Source organism: Rhinopithecus bieti, unplaced genomic scaffold (assembly GCF_001698545.2).
Source record: "Rhinopithecus bieti isolate Rb0 unplaced genomic scaffold, ASM169854v2 scaffold_49762, whole genome shotgun sequence".
Lineage (NCBI taxonomy): Eukaryota > Metazoa > Chordata > Mammalia > Primates > Cercopithecidae > Rhinopithecus > Rhinopithecus bieti.
In genome coordinates this window covers 681,075-701,677 of record NW_016819845.1, presented here as the reverse complement: position 1 = coordinate 701,677, position 20,603 = coordinate 681,075, and the positions used below count along the sequence as shown (strand labels likewise).

Sequence of the window (20,603 nt, the reverse complement as noted above, 5' to 3'; positions counted from 1 at the left end):
TTTCCCAACAACTTAATTTCTATTTTGAGACTGCATTTCACTGGGGTTCCTTCACTTTCCCTCAAGGTCACGGCCAAGTTCCAGAGGTATAGAGCCAAGGCGCTGATGGGGAGTAGGAGCAGAGCACTATTCTGCCTGCTCCCCTGGCAGCCCAGGCTGCTCTGAGAGCATCAGTTATGCGTAAATCCAGAGTCCTTTCTGTTTGCTTTCTGCCCTGAGGCATCTTTCCATTGAGTAGGGAAGGAGGGAAAGGTTTCAGGTAAGCAGGGGAAATGCCAGGGGTCAAGAGGACTCAGTTAATATCTGGAACCACGAGCAATCTGCATCTGTAGAGGCGGCTCGAGCTGGCTAGGGTACTGCAAGGTGCAGGGTGGCTGTGGGGGCTGTGGAGGAGCAAGGCGGGAGGCAGGAGGAGCCAAAGGAACAGATATGACAGAGCTTGGGTGTCCTGCCACAGAGGCTGAGCCTGGTTCTGACTCCCAAGGTGACTGTGAACACCGAGTTACACATCCCAAAGCAGCCCTGGCATTCTGTTTTGCAGAGAAGGGGTGGGCCTGTCACACCCTCATTTATCCAGGAAGGAGGGGGGTCCTTCTCGTTTATCCGGGAAGGAGGGGTGGGCTGAGCCTGGCAGTAGTCGCTGCTCTCTACAGCAGGGGTGGGCTCTGTAAGCTCTTTAAGGGGTGGGAGTCTCATAACTCCACTGGAGCCCTGAGAGAGGCAAACTCTTGGCAGTTTGGGGTTATTCTCTACCAGTTCCTAGAGGTCCGAGGGTAGCAAGTGCCAATGGCTGTGCTGGGGTCACAGAGCTCGTATCTTATCCACACCCAGGGCATGGCTCCTTCTTCCCTGGCAGACAAGTAGGGAATGGTAAGTAGTCCTTGAAAACTCTCTTGTGATTTAATTTGACTTAACTTCTTAGCATTAGTAGGTCAATTTTGCAATTTATTAGGCAAACCACGCCCCTGGGGAGAGGCTTAGCAGCTGAATCAGAGCGTGTTTTCTGTTTTATATGAAGGAGGAAAGGAAAGCAAAAAGAACTATTTAAAAGAAATATTCAAAAGCAATCCTCAAGGTGGAGTTCAGCATCCTCTCCAAACCAGCTTCTTCGTATACCTTTTGTTGTTACTGTGGTTATTGGCCTGACGGGCCACTCAAGCTGGAATAAGCTGCCCCTGCGCCTTTGCTGTGCTCTTCCATCTGCCTGGTAATCCTTTCTGCCTCTTCTCCACCTGGAGGCTATCACCTCCCCCTTCAAAATGCTCCTCCAAGTTCCCTCTTCCTGAACACCTCCCCGACCCTCTCAGGTTAGTCAGGGCTCCCACAATGTCCTGTTTTTACCCTGGCCATTCTGTTGTAACATCTGCTTCCATTTCTGGCCCTGGTCCCTGACAATGAGGATGGTGAGAGCAGAGATTTGTCGTGTTAGATTGATTTGCTAATTCACCGTGCTCTACTTTGACCACTGTCTTTTATTTTCTATTTTTTGAGACGGAGTTTCGCTCTTGTTGCCCAGGCTGTAATGCAATGGCATGATCTCAGCTCACTGTAACCTCCACCTCCCTGATTCAGGTGATTCTCCTGTCTCAGCTTCCCAAGCAGCTGGGATTACATGTGCCCACCCCCACACCTGGCTAATTTTTGTGTTTTTAGTAGAGATGGGGTTTCGCTATGCTGACCAGGCTGGTCTCGAACTCCTGACCTCAGGTGATCTGCCTGCCTTGGCAGCCCAAAGTACTGGGATTACAGGCGTGAGCCCCACTGTTGGCCTGACCATTGTCTTTAGAAGATTGTCTCCTCTTGTCGGTTCTTTTTTTATGTCCTTATCCAGACCCTTGTTGCATTAAGCAATAATAACAATTTTTTTCTTATTATAACAATAAATGTTCCTTATAGAATTTTAAATTTTTTCTTACATGTAGAGAAGCAAAAGAAGAAAATTAAACCACTCTTACTTCACCACCACCATACTTCCATCAAGACGACTTTTGTTAACATTTTGGTACATTCCTTCAGCCTTTTTTCCCATGATGAATTATTCATGTATATTTTAATGGTATCATATGGTATATATGATTTTGTAGCTTTTACATTTTTTTTACTTAACAACGTATCATTAATGTTCTTCTCATACTGAAGTCAGTCCAGGGAGATACAATCCCAGATCTTGCTGTAAGGTTGGACCTGAATCTGGGAGAATATGATTCTGGGCATGTCAGGGCTACCGTGTGCAGAGGCAGTGAAAGAGGAGGATGGTGCTATCATCATTGGAAACCCATTTAGTCCAACCCCTTTCAGCGCCACACAGCCAGTAAATACCTTCCATCAAGACTGATACAGGCCGATTGTGCTGGGTTTCTGCTACTCCTGCTGGAAAGGCAGAACCTACAGAGGTTTCCAATCTACAGAGCTTGTCACAAATCCAGAGCAAACTTCTTCTTCTTTTTTTTTTTTTTTTTTTTGTGAGACAGAGTCTGGCTGTGTTGCCCAGGCTGGAGTACAGTGGTGCAATCTTGGCTCACTGCAACCTCTGCCTCCTGCATTCAAGCAATTCTCCAGCCTCAGCCTCCTGAGTAGCTGGGATTCCAGGCGCCCGCCACCACGCCCGGCTAATTTTTGTATTTCTGGTAAAGACGGAGTGTCACCATTTTGGCCAAGTTGGTCTCAAACTTCTGACCTCAAGTTATCTGCCTACCTCGCCTCCCAAAGTGCAGATGTGAGCCACCATGCCCGGCCCCAGAGCAAGCTTCATGAACCAGCTAGGGCATAAATATCTTAAGCACTGGGGGGGGTTTTTTTTTTTTTTTTTTTTTTTTTGATGGTCAAAGGTGCAGTTCTAGCTGCATTGTCATTTCTGTCTATCTTTGAGGGTTTTAAAAATATTGCATTTTCCTCCCCTACTGGTTTTATTCTAATGTGCCTGGCACAGGGTCAGACGTGCAGGTTAAACGGAGCGGGTCAAATCAGTAGGACCAGAGTAAAGAAGCATCGAGTCCACGTGCCATCCTCCCAGCGTTGCAGGGGTGGGGAGATCCTTTCCCAGCCCCAGCCCCAGCCCCAGCCCACCACACCCTCAGCTCCAGTTCACCCACAAACGCAGACTTGACCCCAGACCCAGACCCAGTGTCACCCTGACATGCCTCCTCAAGGTTACCCAGATCCACAAAGCCATTTGCAAGAGTCTGGCTTTCCGGTCGTCTCGGCTTCTGCAGGATGTGCTGGGGGGATGGTAGGGGGAGTAAATTTGTCCAGCACCTGGCCTTTGACCAATGTCTTTCGGCTCCGGTCTCTGCCACTTCTCACCATGGCCACTAGAGAGCGACAATGCTCCATCTTCTAGAAAGAAACCGTCCGATCCCTGCGCAATCCGCCCAGGAGCCTGGAAAGCCGCCTCCCTGTACTTCAGGACTTTCAGTTTCACTGCCTTATAGTGAGAGTGCCATAAGGGAAGCCAGAGGGGATGGAGCCCTTACCCAGGATCACTCCCGGGCCAGGCTGTTTCATTGCCCTTTGCCTGTCCGTCCATCCTTTCCTGGCGGGCCAAGGGGACCTGCCCTGTGGGAGGAAGCCTGCTCAGCAGCGCCAGCCAGCAGGGTCGTGGGAACCTCTTGGAGAAAGTCTGGTTTGTTGCAGAAGGCAAATGTCTCTTGGGACCTTCGCCCCCACCCTGGAGGGCTCCTCCAGCACGGGGGCCCATCAGCTTCTGCGTTTGGGCAGCTCCGCAGGAAGTGCCTAGGAGGAGGTTCTGCCGGCCGAGGGCCATCCAGCCTCCAAGGTCCAGCTCGGGGGGTACACTGCGAGAGGCTCCCCCCAGCCGGGTCTGTGTTCATAAAAACTCCAGCTGAAATAGCTGCAGGGTGGAAAGATAGCAAGGTCAGCTGGGAGGGATGGCCCTCGAGTGGGTTGTAGCCAGCCCTGGGACCACCTGTCAGAGGGGACGGAGGCGGAAGGGAGTCTGCTGTTGCTCAGAGTCATGCAGGGAACTCTTCTGATGCTGATCGGGGTGGGGTGGCACCAGAAAAAGGAGACGAGTCAGCGTGGGAAACTGCGAACAGATGGGGAAGCTAGAGAGGGCTCCCTGGGAACTCCTGGTGTTTCTCTCCTGGGGTGGCAGTAGCAATCTCTCAGAGCCCCATCTCCATCCCTCTGAGGTGGGGTGGTTGTCCCTGGGGAACCCAAAGTGGGCTTGGGTCAGCGCTGAGGCTGTGGGGGCCAGTGTGGCTGCAGGCAGCTCCCCGCTCAGCTCAGTTGGGGAAGGCCTGGTGCTTCCCACGCCCCTCCTGGAATGCGGGGCTGCTCCTGGGAGTTGAGCAAAAGTGTGGCTTTCCCCCTGGAGTCTAAGGTCGGTCAGCCTCCCAGGCCTGGGGCCAGCGCTCTCGACTGGGAGCCAAGACAAGCAAGGGGTGGGGGCCTGGGCCGGCCGCGAGGCCTGGCCCGACCCTACCAGCAGATCACCACTCCGGTTCATTCTTTGTGGAAGGGAGGTGTGCTAATGCCAGAAATTCCACATTGGGTGTGGGTGAGGGGTGTACGCACTAAGGCTCTACTGTTTGGTAGACCCTGTGTTGGGAGCCGGGGATGTGCGGCGTCACCTGTGGATGCCGCTGACAGTGTCGCAGGGCAGGCTCACTGAGGTGGCACGGGAGGCCCAGGAGGTTGTAGGAGGATGGAGGCTGCCCCTGGCCCAGATGGGACACGGGAGGGCATGAGCAAGGAGTAGCTGGTGTAGCAGGGTCTAGAATACTCCTAAAAAGCATTTAGCACCTGCTAAATGCCAGCCACTTCCTGACACAATTTGACATCCCTCTTCCTTTGAAGCTCCAGAAACTGAGGTTCAGAGAGGGTATGCAACTTGCCCAGGATCCCACAGCACAGGCAGGCCTGTTCCCTCAGCTGGAGGGAACTCACCCACCACACTAGACCCCATCACACTGGAAACCTCAGCTCTGAGCTGAGATGCCAGGATGCAGCCTCCTAAGGGCTGAGGGAGGCTGTGGTCTTACAGGGCCCCAGGTAGGGGCCACGATGTGGAGGCTCAGAAGGGGACATCCCCATCGTGCAGCTCCAGGGAGCACGTTCACATAAAGTTTGGTATGTGAAAGGCACTCTCAGGAGGCCCGGTGGGGAGGGCAGGCCCCCTGCTGGCTGGGGTGGAGCATGGATGTGAACTCAGTCAGGCTGGCCCAGCCCTCCTAAGCAGGCCCTTGTGCTCCTGAAAGGATGGCCAAGGCCTTCCCTGGGCAGCCAGAGAGGCAGGAGAGTCAGGCTGTCTGTCTGGGGAGAAGGGTTTAGACCCGGGAAAGCCCAAGCTGAGAGGGGAGGAGGCTGAGCAGTGGGAATCAGGATGCCTGAGGCACTTCGTTTTGAAGCGGTTCCTCCCCAACACACCCTGCCACTGGGCTTCTGGAAGCTTCTCCGTAGGTGTATTTAACAGCCAAGATTGGGGTTCTGTTCCCATAGCTCAATGCCTAGAATATTCGTGTTTTGCATATCTCTGTGTGGGAGCTTCCAAGAGCCAGGAGATCCGAGCCTGAAGGGAAAAGCAAAGATTCCCTGTCCCTGGAATTGAATGGATAGACATTGTGTGAGTCAGGACACAGCTGATGTCCTTCTAGAAAAAGCCCTTCGAGGTGCTGAATCTGCCTGTTTTTTTCTTGTCCTTTTCTTCTTATTCTTCTTCCTCCTCTCCCTCCCCCTCCTCCTGACGATGTGCCCACAGACACGCTGTGATGCGGTGGAAAGAGCCAGGCCTGGTTCAAATCCTGGCCCCACAGCTCCTAAACAGTGTGATCTGGGGCAGCCCTTCCCTTCCCTGTAAAATGGGACTGTAATACAACATGTGGCTGGTGGGACTCAGTGAAATCACAAGTGCAAATGTTCTAGGCCCATTTGCCCTTGGGAACCAGGGGGTCTAGGTCCAAGGACATAACTATAAACAGAAAGAGAAGAAACCTTTTGTCTTTGAGAGGCCACATAAAGTAGGAGAAAGTTACTGATTCCTTCTGAGTCTTGGCTTCTCACCTATAAAATGGAAGTATTGATGGAGCCTATTCAGAGAACTCTTGTGAGAATGTACTGATGTCATGGATGTCCTTTGCACACAGTAAGTGCTCATTAAATGATCTGGTATTATTATCATCTTTCTGGAGGATTGCTTGCCCTGCAGGAACCCAGAGAATGAGGAAAAGAGATTTGCAGGCACAGTAGTGAACTTTCCGCCCTACCGCCAGGCTAGGCGTGCTGCAGGCAGCAGGGGCTGGTGAGGGTGTGTGCGCTGCAGCACTGGAGGAGGAATCGGATGTGCCAGGGAGCATGGCCCAGGTGTCAGTGAGAACACACAAGGGCAGGAGAAAGAAGGATGCCTAAACTACACTGCTAAATGATCCCGAGCCCTCATGGCCTGAATTGGATCGGTCCCACACCTCAGAAGTGCACTGGTCTGAACACATCTGTTTAGGGGTCTGCCTTCCCCTCCAGATAGGTTGGTTCTTGAGGGTAAGAACATACCTAGTTTTGTATCAGGTGTGGGCATGTGATAGGTTCAAAGACTGAGCTTTTGATCCAAGGAGTCAAAGGAGAGGCAGCACTGGGACTTTTCCTGAAACTTCTTTAAAGGGTCACTAAACTGGCATGATATGAGTCACTGGAGGTTGCTCTGGTGGCTGCAAAGGGAGAGCCTGCCTGAGAGTGCCATCAGCTCAGAGGAAGGCAGAACAGAGAGACAGAGGCAGAGGCCTGAGGACATCATGTGAATACCCAGATCTAGCTGTTCCTGAAGCTAGACTGATCTGTTCTGGGCATGAATCAGTACATTCTGCTCCCTCTCTTTTTTATTTTTATTTTTTTCTTAAGTTGGATTTCAGTCTCTTACAATGCAGTGGGCCTAGATTAATATGACCTTCTTTCTTTCTTTTCTTTTCTTTTTTCTTTCTTTCTTTCTTTCTTTTCTTTCTTTTTCTCTCTCTCTCTTCTTTTTCCCTTTCTTCCTTTCTTTCCTTTCCTTTTCCTTCCTTTCCTTCCTGCTTGCTTGCTCTCTCTTTTTTTCTCTCTCTCTTCCTTTCTTTTTCCCTTCCTTCCTTCCTTTCCTTTTCCTTCCTTTCCTTCCTGCTTGCTTGCTTGCTTTCTCTCCTTCCTTCCTCCCTCCCTCCCTCTCTCTCTCTCTCTCTTTCTTTCTTTTCTTTCTTTCTTTCTTTCTTTCTTTCTTTCTTTCCTTCCTTCCTTCTTTTTCTTTCTTGACAGAGTTTCGCTCTTGTTGCCCAGGCTGGAGTGCTGTGGCACAATCTCAGTTTACCGTAACCTCCACCTCCTGGGTTCGAGCCATTTTCCTGCCTCAGCCTCCCTAGTAGCTGGGATTACAGGCACATACCACCAGGCCCGGCTAATTTTTTGTATTTTTAGCTGAGACGATGTTTCACCATGTGGGCCAGGCCGGTCTTGAACTCCTGACCTCAGGTGATCCACCCACTTTGGCCTCCAAAGTGCTGGGATTACAGGCTTGAGCCATGACGCCCGGCCCTACCTTTTTTTTTCTTTACTCAAAAAAGTCTTATCAGATAGCATCTGTGAAAATGTTGCCTGGTCCAGTAGAAGGACATAGCGCTGTGGGAAGGAAATCTGGAAGGGGAGAAAGGATCCTGGGTTTTGGGCAGACTCGGCCCCTCACTGAGACTTTGATAAAGGGGTGTGAAATGTGTATCTGAAAGATTTTGCCTTGACCCTGGAGCAGGCCCGCCTGGGGGCCAATCCTGCTTTCCCTTTGGCCTCCTTGCCTGTAAAATGAGAACACTATTGTGAAGATTCATTGTGAGAATGTGTGAGAACCATGGTTTGTGATGCTTGATAAATGCTGGTTTCTCTTATCCCATTGCTTCCTAAAACTCAGTGTCACCAAGCCAGGCTGTTCTAACCATCCAGAAGGAGCAGGCCTGGGCAGCTCCCTCTCCTTGTTTACCCCACTCCCCTACTCCCCGCTCCCATTCCTGCTACCACTGCCATGTTCCACCCCAGAAATTTGGGCCCCAAAGCCTGGCCTAGAGGAAGCCCAACCAAACTGGTCAGGCTGGCCTGGCCTCTGCTAGAAACGTACAGGTCCTTATCTCCACCATGACTAAATTTGGATCTTAAACTCACAATCAGCCTGGGAATTCCTGACAAATTCCAGCAAGGGCCAGCTGTTCTCTGGCTTTTGCAGAGTAGGGAGATCATTTTTTCCAAGTAACAAGTTTAAATGAAAAGTCATACTTGCTCATTATGGAAATATGGGAAATTTGGGAAATTTTCTATAATAAGCAAGTATGAGAAAAAGGCACCAATAAGACCATCACTCAGACACAGCCCTCATGGACATTTCACTGCTTTCTTTCTGGTCTTTCCAATGCATGGGCAGGTTTTTGGGCTGTTGGTGTTTTTGTCTGTTTTATTTTCATCTATGAGATCACGGTGTGTGTGCAATTTTATATCTTGATTTTTTTAAATCACATTTTAACATAAACCTGTGTTATAAACTAACAGTTGTTGCTTGGTGCTGGGTGCCAGATGCCGTGCCTGGCACATCACTGTATGATCTCAATAACACTTACACCCATTCTAAAATCGGGGACTATTATTATTCTTGCTTTGAAGATGAGGAAACTGAAGCACAAGGAGGTTAAGCGTCTTCCCCAATGTCTTGGTGAGGCCCTGGCAGTCTGGCTTCATGCCCATGCCATTAGCCCCATATGTATCAGTATCATGGTTTACTCGACTGTTCCCTACACAGAGGCCTGTTGTTTTTGCCCAACCTGCATGCACTCTGTTTTTTTTTTTTTTTTTTCTTCTTTGAGACGGAGTCTGGCCCCGTCACCCAGGCTAGAGTGCAATGGCGCAATATCGGCTCACTGCAACCTTCGCCTCTCAGGTTCAAGTGATCCTCATGCCTCAGCCTCCCAAGTAGCTGGGATTACAGGCACACACCACCATGCCCGGCTAAGTTTTTGTATCTTGAGTAGACAGGGTTTCATCATGTTGGCCAGGATGGTCTTGAACTCTTGACCTCATGATCTGCCCGCCTCGGGCATGCATTCTTTAGGACTCATTTTCTCTGGAGATTGCGATTCCCCACTTTCAGCCCACAGAGTTCAGACAGGGCAGTTATTGGGTGCAGGTGAGCACCCATCCTGGGTCTGACCAATCAGAACCCTGTATCTCCCTGTCCTGTGACTAGTTCAGGGGTGGACACGTGATCTGAGCTGGTCCCTGCAGGGACTGCTCAAAGGCAGGATGCTGGTGGCCCTGCAGGAGGCATCTTGAGAACCTGCCTGGGAATGGGGCCAGATCACAGGGCTGAGTGAGAAGGGAGAGGCTAGTCCTGATGCAGCATTTCAGACCCTGGTTCCACTTGCACACAGAGTGGGTTCTGCTACTGGACTTTTCAGTTCCCTAGCTCTTTATCCCCCTAAAACCTATCTGAGTTGGGTTTCTGTCACTTGTAACCAACAGTCTTGGTGAATACACCCTGGTTGTTGGACATTAGGGTTGCTCACAACTTTTACCCCTGTAGAAAATGCTGCAGCGAATATCTTTACATGTAGATTTCATCCTTGATTGGAATCATTTCCTTGTGATTTTCACAGAAGTGTGTTATTTGGCAAAGGCATCAAACATTGTCGGGGTTCTATAGACATTTTGCAATTTATTTCCCCAAGGCTGGCAATGATTTGGATCCTCACCTTCACTCCCCATCAGTGTATGTAAGTGGGATTTTAAAAATTGAGTTCTGAAAAGTTTTTTTTAACAAGCCAAAGTTGTATTTTTTTTAAACAGGAAAATTATGTCAATATAAAACAGATAAAACAGACAAAATCAAAACACACAACACAGAAAAGCACAACACACAAGACCAGTGCAAACCCTTCCCAACCCACTTCCCAGGTTTTGAAACTGATTACAGATCCCCAAGGATTAGACTGTATGGGAGAGGTCACAGTATTGAACCAGAAAAGAAGACATGTTTTAAAAGGTCTGTACACAGGTAGTGGTGTGTGGGGTGGGGGATGTACACTTCATCACTCCAACATCAAAAACAGGATGCAAAAAGAATTTCAGCGATGATCACAGATTTCTAGAACCCTACCATGTATGCTAGCCCCCCCATCCCCATCCACTTTTAAAAGTTGCTTTTAAAAAGGATAAAAAGTGCACAGACACTTTCATAAGGCACAGACAGATTGTCGCACAAGTTGTTTCATTAGGGACTCGGATAAGACAGCGAGACAGTTAAATACCAAGAAATGCCAGGAGGCCGCGTGTTCCTGAGCCGGTGCCCCGTGCCAGGACTGGGGCAGGGGCAGGGCCGAGCAGTGGGAGGTTATTGCCTCTCTGCCTCAACTGGACGGACTCACTGGGGTTCTCCGGGGCCTTGGTGACTGATTTCCAGGGCCTGAAAGCAGCAATTAGCCAACTTCCCCACTGCATCTCCCTGGCAAGACCTGAGGGTGATCACCAACCTGCGGGGCCTCCGGGGGTTCTGCTTAATGCCGTTTTGGCAGCAGCTCACTGCCTGCAACGTGCCCAGCATTTCCAATGCAGAGAAGGTTCTGTGAAGCGCCCAGCAGGTTCTGATCAAGAAGGCAGCCTTTGGACACCCACCGCCACGGACCCAAAGCAGCAGATGGCCAAGAGAGCCCAGTGGATTCTGCCCCAAATATCCCATTCCCCTCTTAGTGTCACCCCTGCTGGCCTCAGAGCTGGGGCACAGTCCTCTCTGCTCTATCCTCACAGCACCTCACACATATTAGGTGCTCAGCAAATGTTTGTGGAGTATCTTTGCATGTATATGTGTGCTGTTTTACCAAACCCCTGAGCACTCATAATCTGATTTCTGGTTGACTCAGCAAACCTTTACTGAGTACCTACTATGTGTTAGGACAGGACCAGCACCAGGGGGTCAGAGAAAAGTTCACCCTGTGTCCTGAATACAGGCCATGCTGATTAGTGGGCATCAAGGAAACGTGGTGCTGCGGTGAGGGGACCAGCTCCATCCCAGGGGACTCCTGGTTCTGAGAACTTGCTAGGACAAGGAGCCAGATTTGCCTTGGAAACAGCTCAGTTTTTTAGGAGGCTCCGAATGAACGGGCACAAGACCATTGACAACATGGTGTTTCCAGGTCTCCCCTGTCCTAGCCCTGGAGCCCTGGCTGCTGTGGCCCCGAAGAGCACATGATGGGCGGTGAGCCTGGAACAGCCGAGGGCTGGGTCACATGAGGGGGTGCTCAAGCGGTTGGGGCCCCGCTTGAGGGGGTGGTGATCACAGGGCCCCAGGTCCCTCCCCAACAGTGGACACCCCTGCATAACAAGAGAGGGCCCTTGGGATGGAGTCCAGCTCTCCCAGAGCTCGGCTCTGCCAGAAGGTGGGCAGTGAGCAGACGAGCCTGGAAGGGAGGCCGCTTCCTCTCCCAGGGTGTGGGCAGCGGAGGGGCCCTGGCTGGGGCTGGAACCTCCACATAGGCACAGGTGCCTGGACTCTCTCCAGGTGAGTTTCAAGGGAGAAAACTCACAGTCTTGAGTTTCCTGTGACTTGGAGCCAGGCAGTGGGAGTGTGGGATGTGGTGCCAGACACTCCCAGGTTTGAATCCCAGCCCTGCCACCTCCTGTTGTGATCATGAGGTCGCTTCACTCACAGGACCTCAGTTTCCTTACCTGCCACATGGGATAATACCAGCTTTCATAGACTGTAAGTAGCACGATTTTTTCTTTTTCACACATGAACATCTCTGATTGGAAGGAGCTGTAGTACAGTTTTAGCATCTTAGTTAAGATTGGCAGCGTTTTTTCCTTATGGTATGTAAAACAGTGTGTTTTATGACCGGCAGTGTCTTAGATGTGACTTATTATGGCAATAAGACCTGCCTCACAGGATTCACGCAGGAAGGCGCCTCTCTAGCCCAGTGCCAAGGCACACTGTAGGTGCAAAATAAAATATAGTGGCTCCTTTTCCTCTTTCTCTTGTCTCCTCCTCAAGACACAACATAGTGGGGATGTGTGCGTCTCCTCTGTAGCACTAATGCTCAGAGCATCAGGAAACGTCTGGTTTTTAGAAGATAAACACCCCCTTACCTCCTCTTGGAAACAGGGAGGCTATTTATAGCAGCTGCAGAGCAGGTTGAATGGGCCACTGACTCCCTTCTTCCCAAGGTCACAGGTCACCAGGAGATGCCTGGTCCATCCCTAGGTCCAGGCCTCAGTCACTGGTTTCCCAGTGGAGGCTGGACGTGACCCCGGCTGGAACCCAAAAGGGTAGCCAGGAAGGGCAGGAGAGTGGAGCTGCTTTCCCCCAGGCCACTGAGACCCCACAGCTTGTGGCTGGGCCTCAGAGTAGTCAGGAGACGGTTGCCTGGAGCACCACAGGCCCGGGGTGAGTCCTCCTCCCATGCAGGGCCTGTGCATGGCCCCGCCCACACCCAGCACATGCGGGAAACCGAATTCAGCCAGGCACCCAGGGCTGCCTGGATTCTCAAACTCTTATTTTGGCAAACACTGCAGTTCCAAAAGCTGCTCAAAAGATTCTGCTGCCAAATTAAAATGTGGGAATTTCCCCAGATTTTCTAGGGAAAAGTAAATAATCAGGGATTCTTGAGGGGGCAAGAGAGTGGGGGCCTTAAGTTAGAATCAGGTCAGACAACCGTGACTACTCCCAGCTAGAGGAGAACAGGAGGCTCTGAACCCACCAGCATCGCATGGGCACCAGCTGGTCTATGGGGCTGGATCTGGTGAGGGCCTGGCCCAGCTTCGCTCTGGGCACCCAGACACCCAGCAAGTGTTTATTATATGAATGCATCAACTCCCCTGCCTTCCTCTCCCTCCTTCAGCAGGATATGAACAGATTAGGAATTGTAATACAAATGATACTTGCTTTCTGCAAGCTGTCTCAGGCTTTTTAGAACATTGTGCTGGTCCTCCCAAGAACTCTTGGAGTTGTCAGGTTCTAGACTTCTAATTGGGAACTGAAAAATAGGCCAAGGGACTTCCCTAATGGGACAGCACAGAAGAGGGCAAAGGTGGAGCCCAGAACTGGGGGCAAGAAGGGAGGGACAGGCCTGGGCCAGCCCCTCAGCCCAGGTATGATCTGGGAGTCTGCAGAGATGGGCAGGGGTGAGGAGGTGGGTCAGGGCCAGGGTCCCAGGAAATACCAGCAGGTAGGTCTGGGAAGGGAGAGAATCCCAATGCCAGCATTTGTAGTTACTGTCTCAATCATTAGTTAACATACTTATCAGTGAACACTTTAGTAACCAGTGGAGGAAGATACACTGAGAATCAGAACAAAGACCAAAAGTTGTAACCAAAGTTATAAAGCCCTTGTTCCTCCTCCTGCCAGCAGGTCCCCTGGGAACGCCAAGCCCAAGGGCCACTGCAGGAAGGTAGAGAGCTGTCTGCGTCGTGGAGTGGGCTTTCCAGCTCTAGCTGTGTCACCTGCCTCTAGGATTCTCTCTCTCCCACAGAAAAACAGAACCTACTGCTGGTCTTCTCCTTGGAGATGGGGAGGGGCATTACAGAGACTTGCCTCTAGAGACAGAGACAAGGTATGATGTGTATATTATTAGACGGTGAAGGGTGAAAAGATGACACAACCCAGAGGGCTTGGCCTCGGTGCCCATCACACCCAGCTCTAAGACCCAGTAAGAAATGAAGAAGTGAATTGTTCTGTTCTCTGCCCACCTTCCCCTCAAGGAGTTGATGCTTTGGAGCTGTAAACAATGAGTTATTTTTGCCTCCCCGTAGAGAATCTGAGCATCTCTTTTCTACACCACCCCAGGGAGTTCTGTTAGGGTCAGGCTTCATACATTCAAAACCTGCTGTGTCCCATCCCCAGAAAGCAAACAACTTCTCGTCATGCCAACGTCGGGGCTCCGGATTGCACATTCCCTCCCGGAGCCGGGACCCCTGGTAAAATCGCTACGCGTTCATTCTCTCTCTCACACACACATTCTCTGTTCTCCCTCCCACCCCTCCCCCTCTCTCACACTCAACCCAACCCCAGCAAGAAGCATTGCACAGACAGAGGACACTGTTTCCCAGTTGAAAGGTCACCAAGGGACAGGGTGATCTGCCAGGCAGTTCCTGAGCTTGCTCTCGGACGGCCTTTTGGGGGCAAAGCACTTTGGAGCAGGAAGCAACCCCTGCCTGGGCTGAGGCCCCGGGGGCCTCGCGACACGACTGTCACGCCTTGCCCACCACTGGAGAGACGGCCACTGCCCTTGGACTCCCTGGCAGCCTCGTGGTTGCCCAGCCCAGGGGGGCTTCAGAAAGGTGACCTTGCTCTGGCCAAGGCCCGTGGGCAGGTTAGGCTATGGCCTGTAGATCTTAATGACGTCCTTGATGGGCCGCCGGCAGATGGGGCAGCAGGCCCGGGCCTGCCGCTTGAGCCGCAGGCCGCAGCTGTGGCACAGGCACATGTGTCCACACGTGTAGATGACCGTGTCCACCTCGCCATCGAAGCACACCGTGCACTCGCCATTCTTGATGCCTGCCGGCTCCGGTGGGGGAAACACAGGAGACACCGGGGGGCTCAGCGGGGAGCTGGGGGCCGTCACTGCCGAAAGGGAGAAGAGGACATACGTTAATAATGTCTCTCTCAGGTGGGCTCGTTGGGGCAACCCCAAGAATGCAGTGCTTCTCGGTGGGACCAGTGGGAGGACACTTTTGGGAGATACTAATTTTAGTTTACCTTCTGGGTTTTGCACCTTTCCCTACTCTTCTACTCCCAAACACCAAGATAAAATGCCACCACTGTCACCCTTTGGAATGTCCTATTTAGACACTACTTCTCCCTCCGCTAAGCATACAGCTGAGGGAAGGAGAGGATGCGGGGGAAAGGCGGCTACCCTGCTCAGCCCCTGGAAGGCCGTTGGCACAGCCAAAAGAGCCAGGCCAGCCGCCAGCCCCTGCCCGTGCCAGGGTTTGCATTTCCTTACCCAGGGATGACTCAGATGCCGAGGAGGACTGGTTGACACTGAAGGTCATATCTGAATCACTATCGTCCTGGGAGCCGCTGAGGGACCCTGATGGAGTCGTGGTCGCAGGGCTGGACTGCAGGGTACCTGAGGCCCAAAGAGATTCCATCAGAGGCAGTGGGAGGTTGGACCTGCCCTGCTAGTCCACAGTTCTTCACTGCTTTGCACCTTAGCTTTCGTGTCTGTCTAACGAGAGGACCAGAGCTATCTCCCAGGGCTCTGCTGAGGACTGAAGAGCACGTCCAAGTGTGGCGCCTCTGTTCTTTGTCTACCCAGCCTCCATTCTCATTTCTTTCAGAAACAGCCCTGGGATGTCCTTTTGGGATACTAATGTGCCCTCCCTCATAGGCTAAGGGCCAGGAACTTATAGGAACTTCCACTCCCTGGTCTCAGTAGTAGTGGTTCAGGAAAGGGCATATAACCCACGTAAGGCCCCTGAGACCCAAGGCTGCAACTTTTGCTGGAGCTACCAGGAAAGAAGGAACTCGTTCCATTCATTGGGAGGGAAGCCTGGAGCTGGAAGAGCCAACCTGTGGCAAAGGCCTGCCTGAGAGTGATGCCAACACAGAGGCAAGCAGAGTTTTGAGTTGGAAAGAGAGGTGGGATCCTGCTGACATCTTTCCAGTATCTAGATCCAGCTGTTCCTGAACTCACCCAATATACTCCCAGACATTTCCTTTTTGCTTAGGGCACCGTGAGTGGGGTTTTGCCCCTTGCAAGAAGATCCCTGACTACTAGTGCTCAACATGGATGAGTTTTCTTCCCCAAGCCTGCTGTTGGTTCAGACAATAACAGGTTATTTCTTAGGATGAAGAGATGCCCCTTCCCTTGCCCTACCTGAGAACGAATGGACAGATAATGGGCACTTCATCTCGGGCTGAAATGATGACTATGTCTGATGGTTCCTCAAAAACACAAAACAAAACAAATCTTCTCCCTCCCCAAAAAACACCCTGAACAAATAACCACCACTGCCACCCGGCTCCTCCTCTGCCCTCATGAAGACAGCAACAGCTGCTGTTGTTACTGTTACCACTGATTAAACCCAGGGCCGTGTCAGGCCCCGCTCAAGGCATTATATGCACCTGATTTCACCCTCATGACAACACCATGAAGCAGGTATCCCTCTCTTTCTACACAAAGGAAACAGGCTCAGGAGACTGTGATTTGTCCAGCATCTTCAAAGCTGACCAGCGATGTGACCCTGGGACAGTCATTTAATCTCTCTGTGCTTCACTGTCTTATCTGTAGGTGGGGATAATGATACTGATTTCATAGGGTCAAAGGGAGGATAAAATTTAATGAGGGAACATATGAGCTGTTGTCTGGTTCTTTTGCTTGGACTCTACTTTTGAGCCATGAACTTGGAGCCAGGCTCTCCGGGAAGCCTTCTCTGAACATCTTCACTCCACCAAGCTGGGAGAGGAGCCCCTGGCTGTAGCAAATGTCACACCGTGCAGCTCTCCATTAGGGTGTCTGTGAGCTCCTAACCGGCATGGAGTGTGTCCTGTTCTCTGCTGGCCCTATCCTGGTTCCCAGGGCCGGGCCCACAGCTGGTGGCTGCTCTCTGCCTATTTGTGGCATGAATAAAGGCAAAAATTATCTCAAAATAGGATGGTTCAAGCCTCCATTCCACTTTCTGTGGACGATACTATTCTTATATCCTCTTTCATGTGCAGTCGAATTTATTTTTTCCCTACACTTACTGCTCATTACATGTTAAAAACACCCTAATATAGCAAATCATAACAACGGAACTAAAAATCGCACTGACCATTTACTAGGGGATACAGCCCGCCAAACCTGGAGACCAGCCAGTTACCTATCCAGGTCGGTGATTTATAAAATGTGGTCCAGAGCCGCAACGTCAGCATCCCCAGGCACTTGCCGGAAATGCACGTTCTCAGGGCGCACCGTGGACCCACTGAATCGGGAACTCCGGGGTGGAGCCCGGCAATTTTGGACGGGGTGGATCGTGCTGGGCGCTCAGTTGGGAAGCGCGGGCTGGATTCGGTGCAGCGCCTAGCGAGCAGGGCGGGGCCGGGCAGGAGCGCCGCAGGGAGAGAACGGGCGGGACTGGAGAGGGGCCGGGCCACGCGCACGCGGGGCCCGGGACTCACCGAGTAGGCGCAGCTGGCCCGCGACGCCGCCGCGCACGGCGAAGAAGGCCCAGAGCGCCTGCGTGGTGTCGACGCACAGCAGGCGGCCGCGCGGACGCCCGTTGACGCCTAGGAGCACGTCACCGCCGGGCCGCAGCGTGAAGCTGAGCGCGTCGCCGCCGCTCGGCACGGGCCCGGCGCGCGCCACCACCCAGTACTCCTTGCGGTCGAGCAGCGCGTCTGGGTCGGCGGGCAGCTCGTTGGGCCGCAGACCGCCCGGGTCGCACGACGTGATGCCGAAGGCCACCGCGCCGGGCGCCGCCAGCCCCGGGCGGCCCACCTCCACGAAGAGGCTCTCGCCGGGCCGCAGCGGGCGTTCGGAGAAGACCAGCGTGCGGCCGCCGTCTGGCCGCGGCGCACAGGCTACTTTGCGGTCGGCCGACAGGCTCACGTCGGGCCCGCGTGTTGCGTGGAAGCGCAGGTCGGCCTCCAGCAGCGCCGGCGACGACGCAGGGCGCGGGCGCTCACGGGGCCCGCACGGGATGGCGGCGGCCGCGGCGTCAGCGGGCGGCGGGCCCTGGGCGCGGCCCAGCGCCAGGTGGCCCAGCTTGGCCACCACCTGGTTGTTCTCGAGCTCGTTGTTGTCGAAGTTGGCCGCGTCGTGGCTGCTGGGCGGCAGGCAGGCGCTGAAGCGGGCCTGGCTGAGGCGCGCGGGCGTCAGCGTGTCGGCGAAGGCGCTCTCTGTGCGGACAAAGGGAGGGACAAGGTGGGGAGAGGCGGCGCGTGAGGCTGGTCGCGATCCGCTCCTCGACCGCTGCTCCCTGCAGGCCTCTGCGACTGAGCTGGGCCTCGAGCAGCCCCCACCCTGGCTTCGAACTCTCATTTTGCCCATCTGTGGTATTTAGTGAGTCACAGGTGCACAGAATTGCATTAAGCACAATCCTCGGTTTCCTTGACATGCTTTTACCTTTGGGATGGGCAGATAAGGCCCTTTTTTCCCTGCCTCCTCCTCTTCTTCCATCCCTCCTTTTCCATCCACCCTTTCCCCTTCTCTCCCTCTTTCCCGAGCCTTCCATACTTTATTAAAAGGACATCTAAAAATCGTTTATTGTCCGTCTCCCCAGCTAGAACATAAGCTCCAATAAAAAGCAAACCTGTGCTCGTGGCCTTATGCAACAGGCACCTATAAGCTTTCGCACGCTACCTTAATTTACACAACCACCCTGTGAGGCATGTGCAGTTACCTGCCATTGAGCTCACAGGGAAACTGAGGCACAGAGGGGTTGGGGAACATGACCAAGGGCACACAGCTACTAAGTGGCAAAGCCACGACCTGAACCCATGACTTGAACCCAGGCTGTCTGGCTCTAGAGTCTGGGCTCTTCAACACATGCTGCCTCTGAAAGAAGGGAGGACCTGGGTCTGTCCTCACTGCTGTGTTCACAGCACAGAGCACAGTGCCTGGCCCTGGACAGGTGTTTAAGCATTGACAGAAAAAAAAGTCTACAGGAGATTGATTCAGTTGGTAAAACAAAATGAAGGGAAAGTTTATTTTTTATTTTTTGAAACAGCGTTTTGCTCTTGTCACCCAGGCTGGAGTGCAATGGCATGATCTCGGCTCACTGCAGCCTCTGCCTCCTGGGTTCAAGCGATTCTCCTGCCTCAGCCTCCCGAGTAGATGGGATTACGGGTGCCTGCCACCACGCACTGCTAATTTCTGTATTTTTAGTAGAGACGGAGTGTCACCCTGTTGGCCAGGCTGGTCTTGAACTCCTGACTGCAAGTGATCCGCCCACCTTGGCCTCCCAAAGTGCTGGGATAGTAGGCGTGAGCCACCACGCCCGGCCGAAGGGGCAGTTCTTTGAAAGTTAGAGTAATGAAAACATATTTAAGTCATTTTTAGTGATTTGAAAAAATGTTCTTCATATGACATAGGTAAAAAAGCAAAAATAGTGCTTAATCGTTTGAGTAATACAGGTGTTCGTACTTTAGTGGATTACCTGTTTATTTTCTGCCTCCCTAGCTGGAATATGAATCTCTGGAGGGCAGGGTCTGTGTCAGTCTGGTCACCACCATGTTCTCAGGGCTTGGCAAATAGCCTTCACTATTAATCGTTTGTTGGATGAATGAATGAATGACTAAGGTCTAGAAGAGACTGCTATGCTAAATAACAACAACATCAGAAAAGAGTCATTAAAATATTTTGAAGGTTTTTTTAGTGATACATTTTTGTTTACCATAATAGGAAAATAAGTGTTTCTTAGGCTTTTTAAACAGACCACTTTGAGCCAAGATTTTGTTAAATGTTATCATTCTATAGTATCTTGAAAAATATTTCCTCTTTAGTTTTCCAAATATGAAATGAAATCATAAGAATGCACATCTTTTTCAAACTATGCCCCAGGCCCTGGTGGGTCCAAATGCACCCCCCCAGACACATTTCACTTAAACTGGGTTTACAGCACTTGGAAAACCAGTAAATCTGGCAGTGGGAGCTGAATTCTGGCCTGGCCACAATGGGCTAAAGCTTGCCCTTGTATTGAGGTGGTTTGATCTCTCTTGATGCCCCTGAGGTGGCCCTCTTCAAGGTCTCACCAAAAGTCGTCAGCTACTTGTTTGGGCTCTGTGGGCATCTGAATGTGTATGCTTTGCCTTAGCGAGGGTGCTTCCTGTAGCTGGAGGGAAGAAGTGGAGTTTCAATTTGTTTCTTTAAAAAAGTATATATGTTTGCGTTTGTCTACATCTGTCTGTCTGTGTCATTTTATTTATGTGCATAGGAAATCAAGTGCTGGAGAGACATAAGAAAATATTAATAGTTATTAATTACTGAGATTATTATCATAATCGGGGTGAGATTATGAAAGGCTTTTCTTTAGATATTTCTGTATTATCTAGTTTTCCTACAATAAACTTGTACGCTACTGATGCGGTTTGGATTTGTGTCCCCGCCCAAATCTCATGTCAAATTGTAATCCCTAGTGTTGGAGGTGATTGGCTTATAGGGGTGGACTTTCCCCTTGCTGTTCTTGTGACAGTGAGTTCTCACAAGATCTGGTGGTTGAAAAGTGTAGCGCCTCACACTTCACACTCTTCCTCCCTCCTCCTCCCTCTCTGGCCGGGTAAGCTATGCCTGCTTCCCCTTTGTCTTCTGCCATGATTTTAAGTTTCCTAAGGTCTCCCCAGCCATGCTTCCTGTACAGCCCGGGGAACCATGAGCTAATTAAACTTCTTTCCTTTACAAATTATCCAGTCTCAGGTGGTTCTTTATAGCAGTGCGAGAACAGACTAATACAGCTACAAATTTTTATCAGAAGAAAATTTTAAAATTGAGTTTTCAATTAATATTTAATAATATGGGAAAATACCTATAACATTAAATGAACAAAAGATTCAAAACTGAACACATGGTTTGATTCTACTTTTGTAGAAAATGTGTACGTAGGATTCATAGGAAAAATATAGAAATACATTAAAATGTGAGTGGTTATCTCTGGGTAGAAATTTGCTTCTTGTATTT

At 51.4% G+C, this 20,603-nt stretch overlaps 1 protein-coding gene across 1 annotated transcript in view; it reads right to left on the bottom strand.

Annotated features, from left to right (window-relative positions):
• Positions 1 to 9,762: 9,762 nt before the first annotated feature.
• The window catches only part of NEURL1B (neuralized E3 ubiquitin protein ligase 1B), a 50,480-nt gene continuing 39,639 nt past the window's right edge, over positions 9,763 to 20,603 (bottom strand). The window contains exons 3-5 of the mRNA XM_017859289.1: positions 17,108 to 17,827; positions 14,949 to 15,074; positions 9,763 to 14,566 (exon numbers count right to left, since the gene is read on the bottom strand). Coding sequence (XP_017714778.1) covers positions 14,322 to 14,566; positions 14,949 to 15,074; positions 17,108 to 17,827 — 1,091 coding nt within the window. The 3' untranslated portion in view covers positions 9,763 to 14,321. The remainder of the gene's footprint in view (positions 14,567 to 14,948; positions 15,075 to 17,107; positions 17,828 to 20,603) is intronic.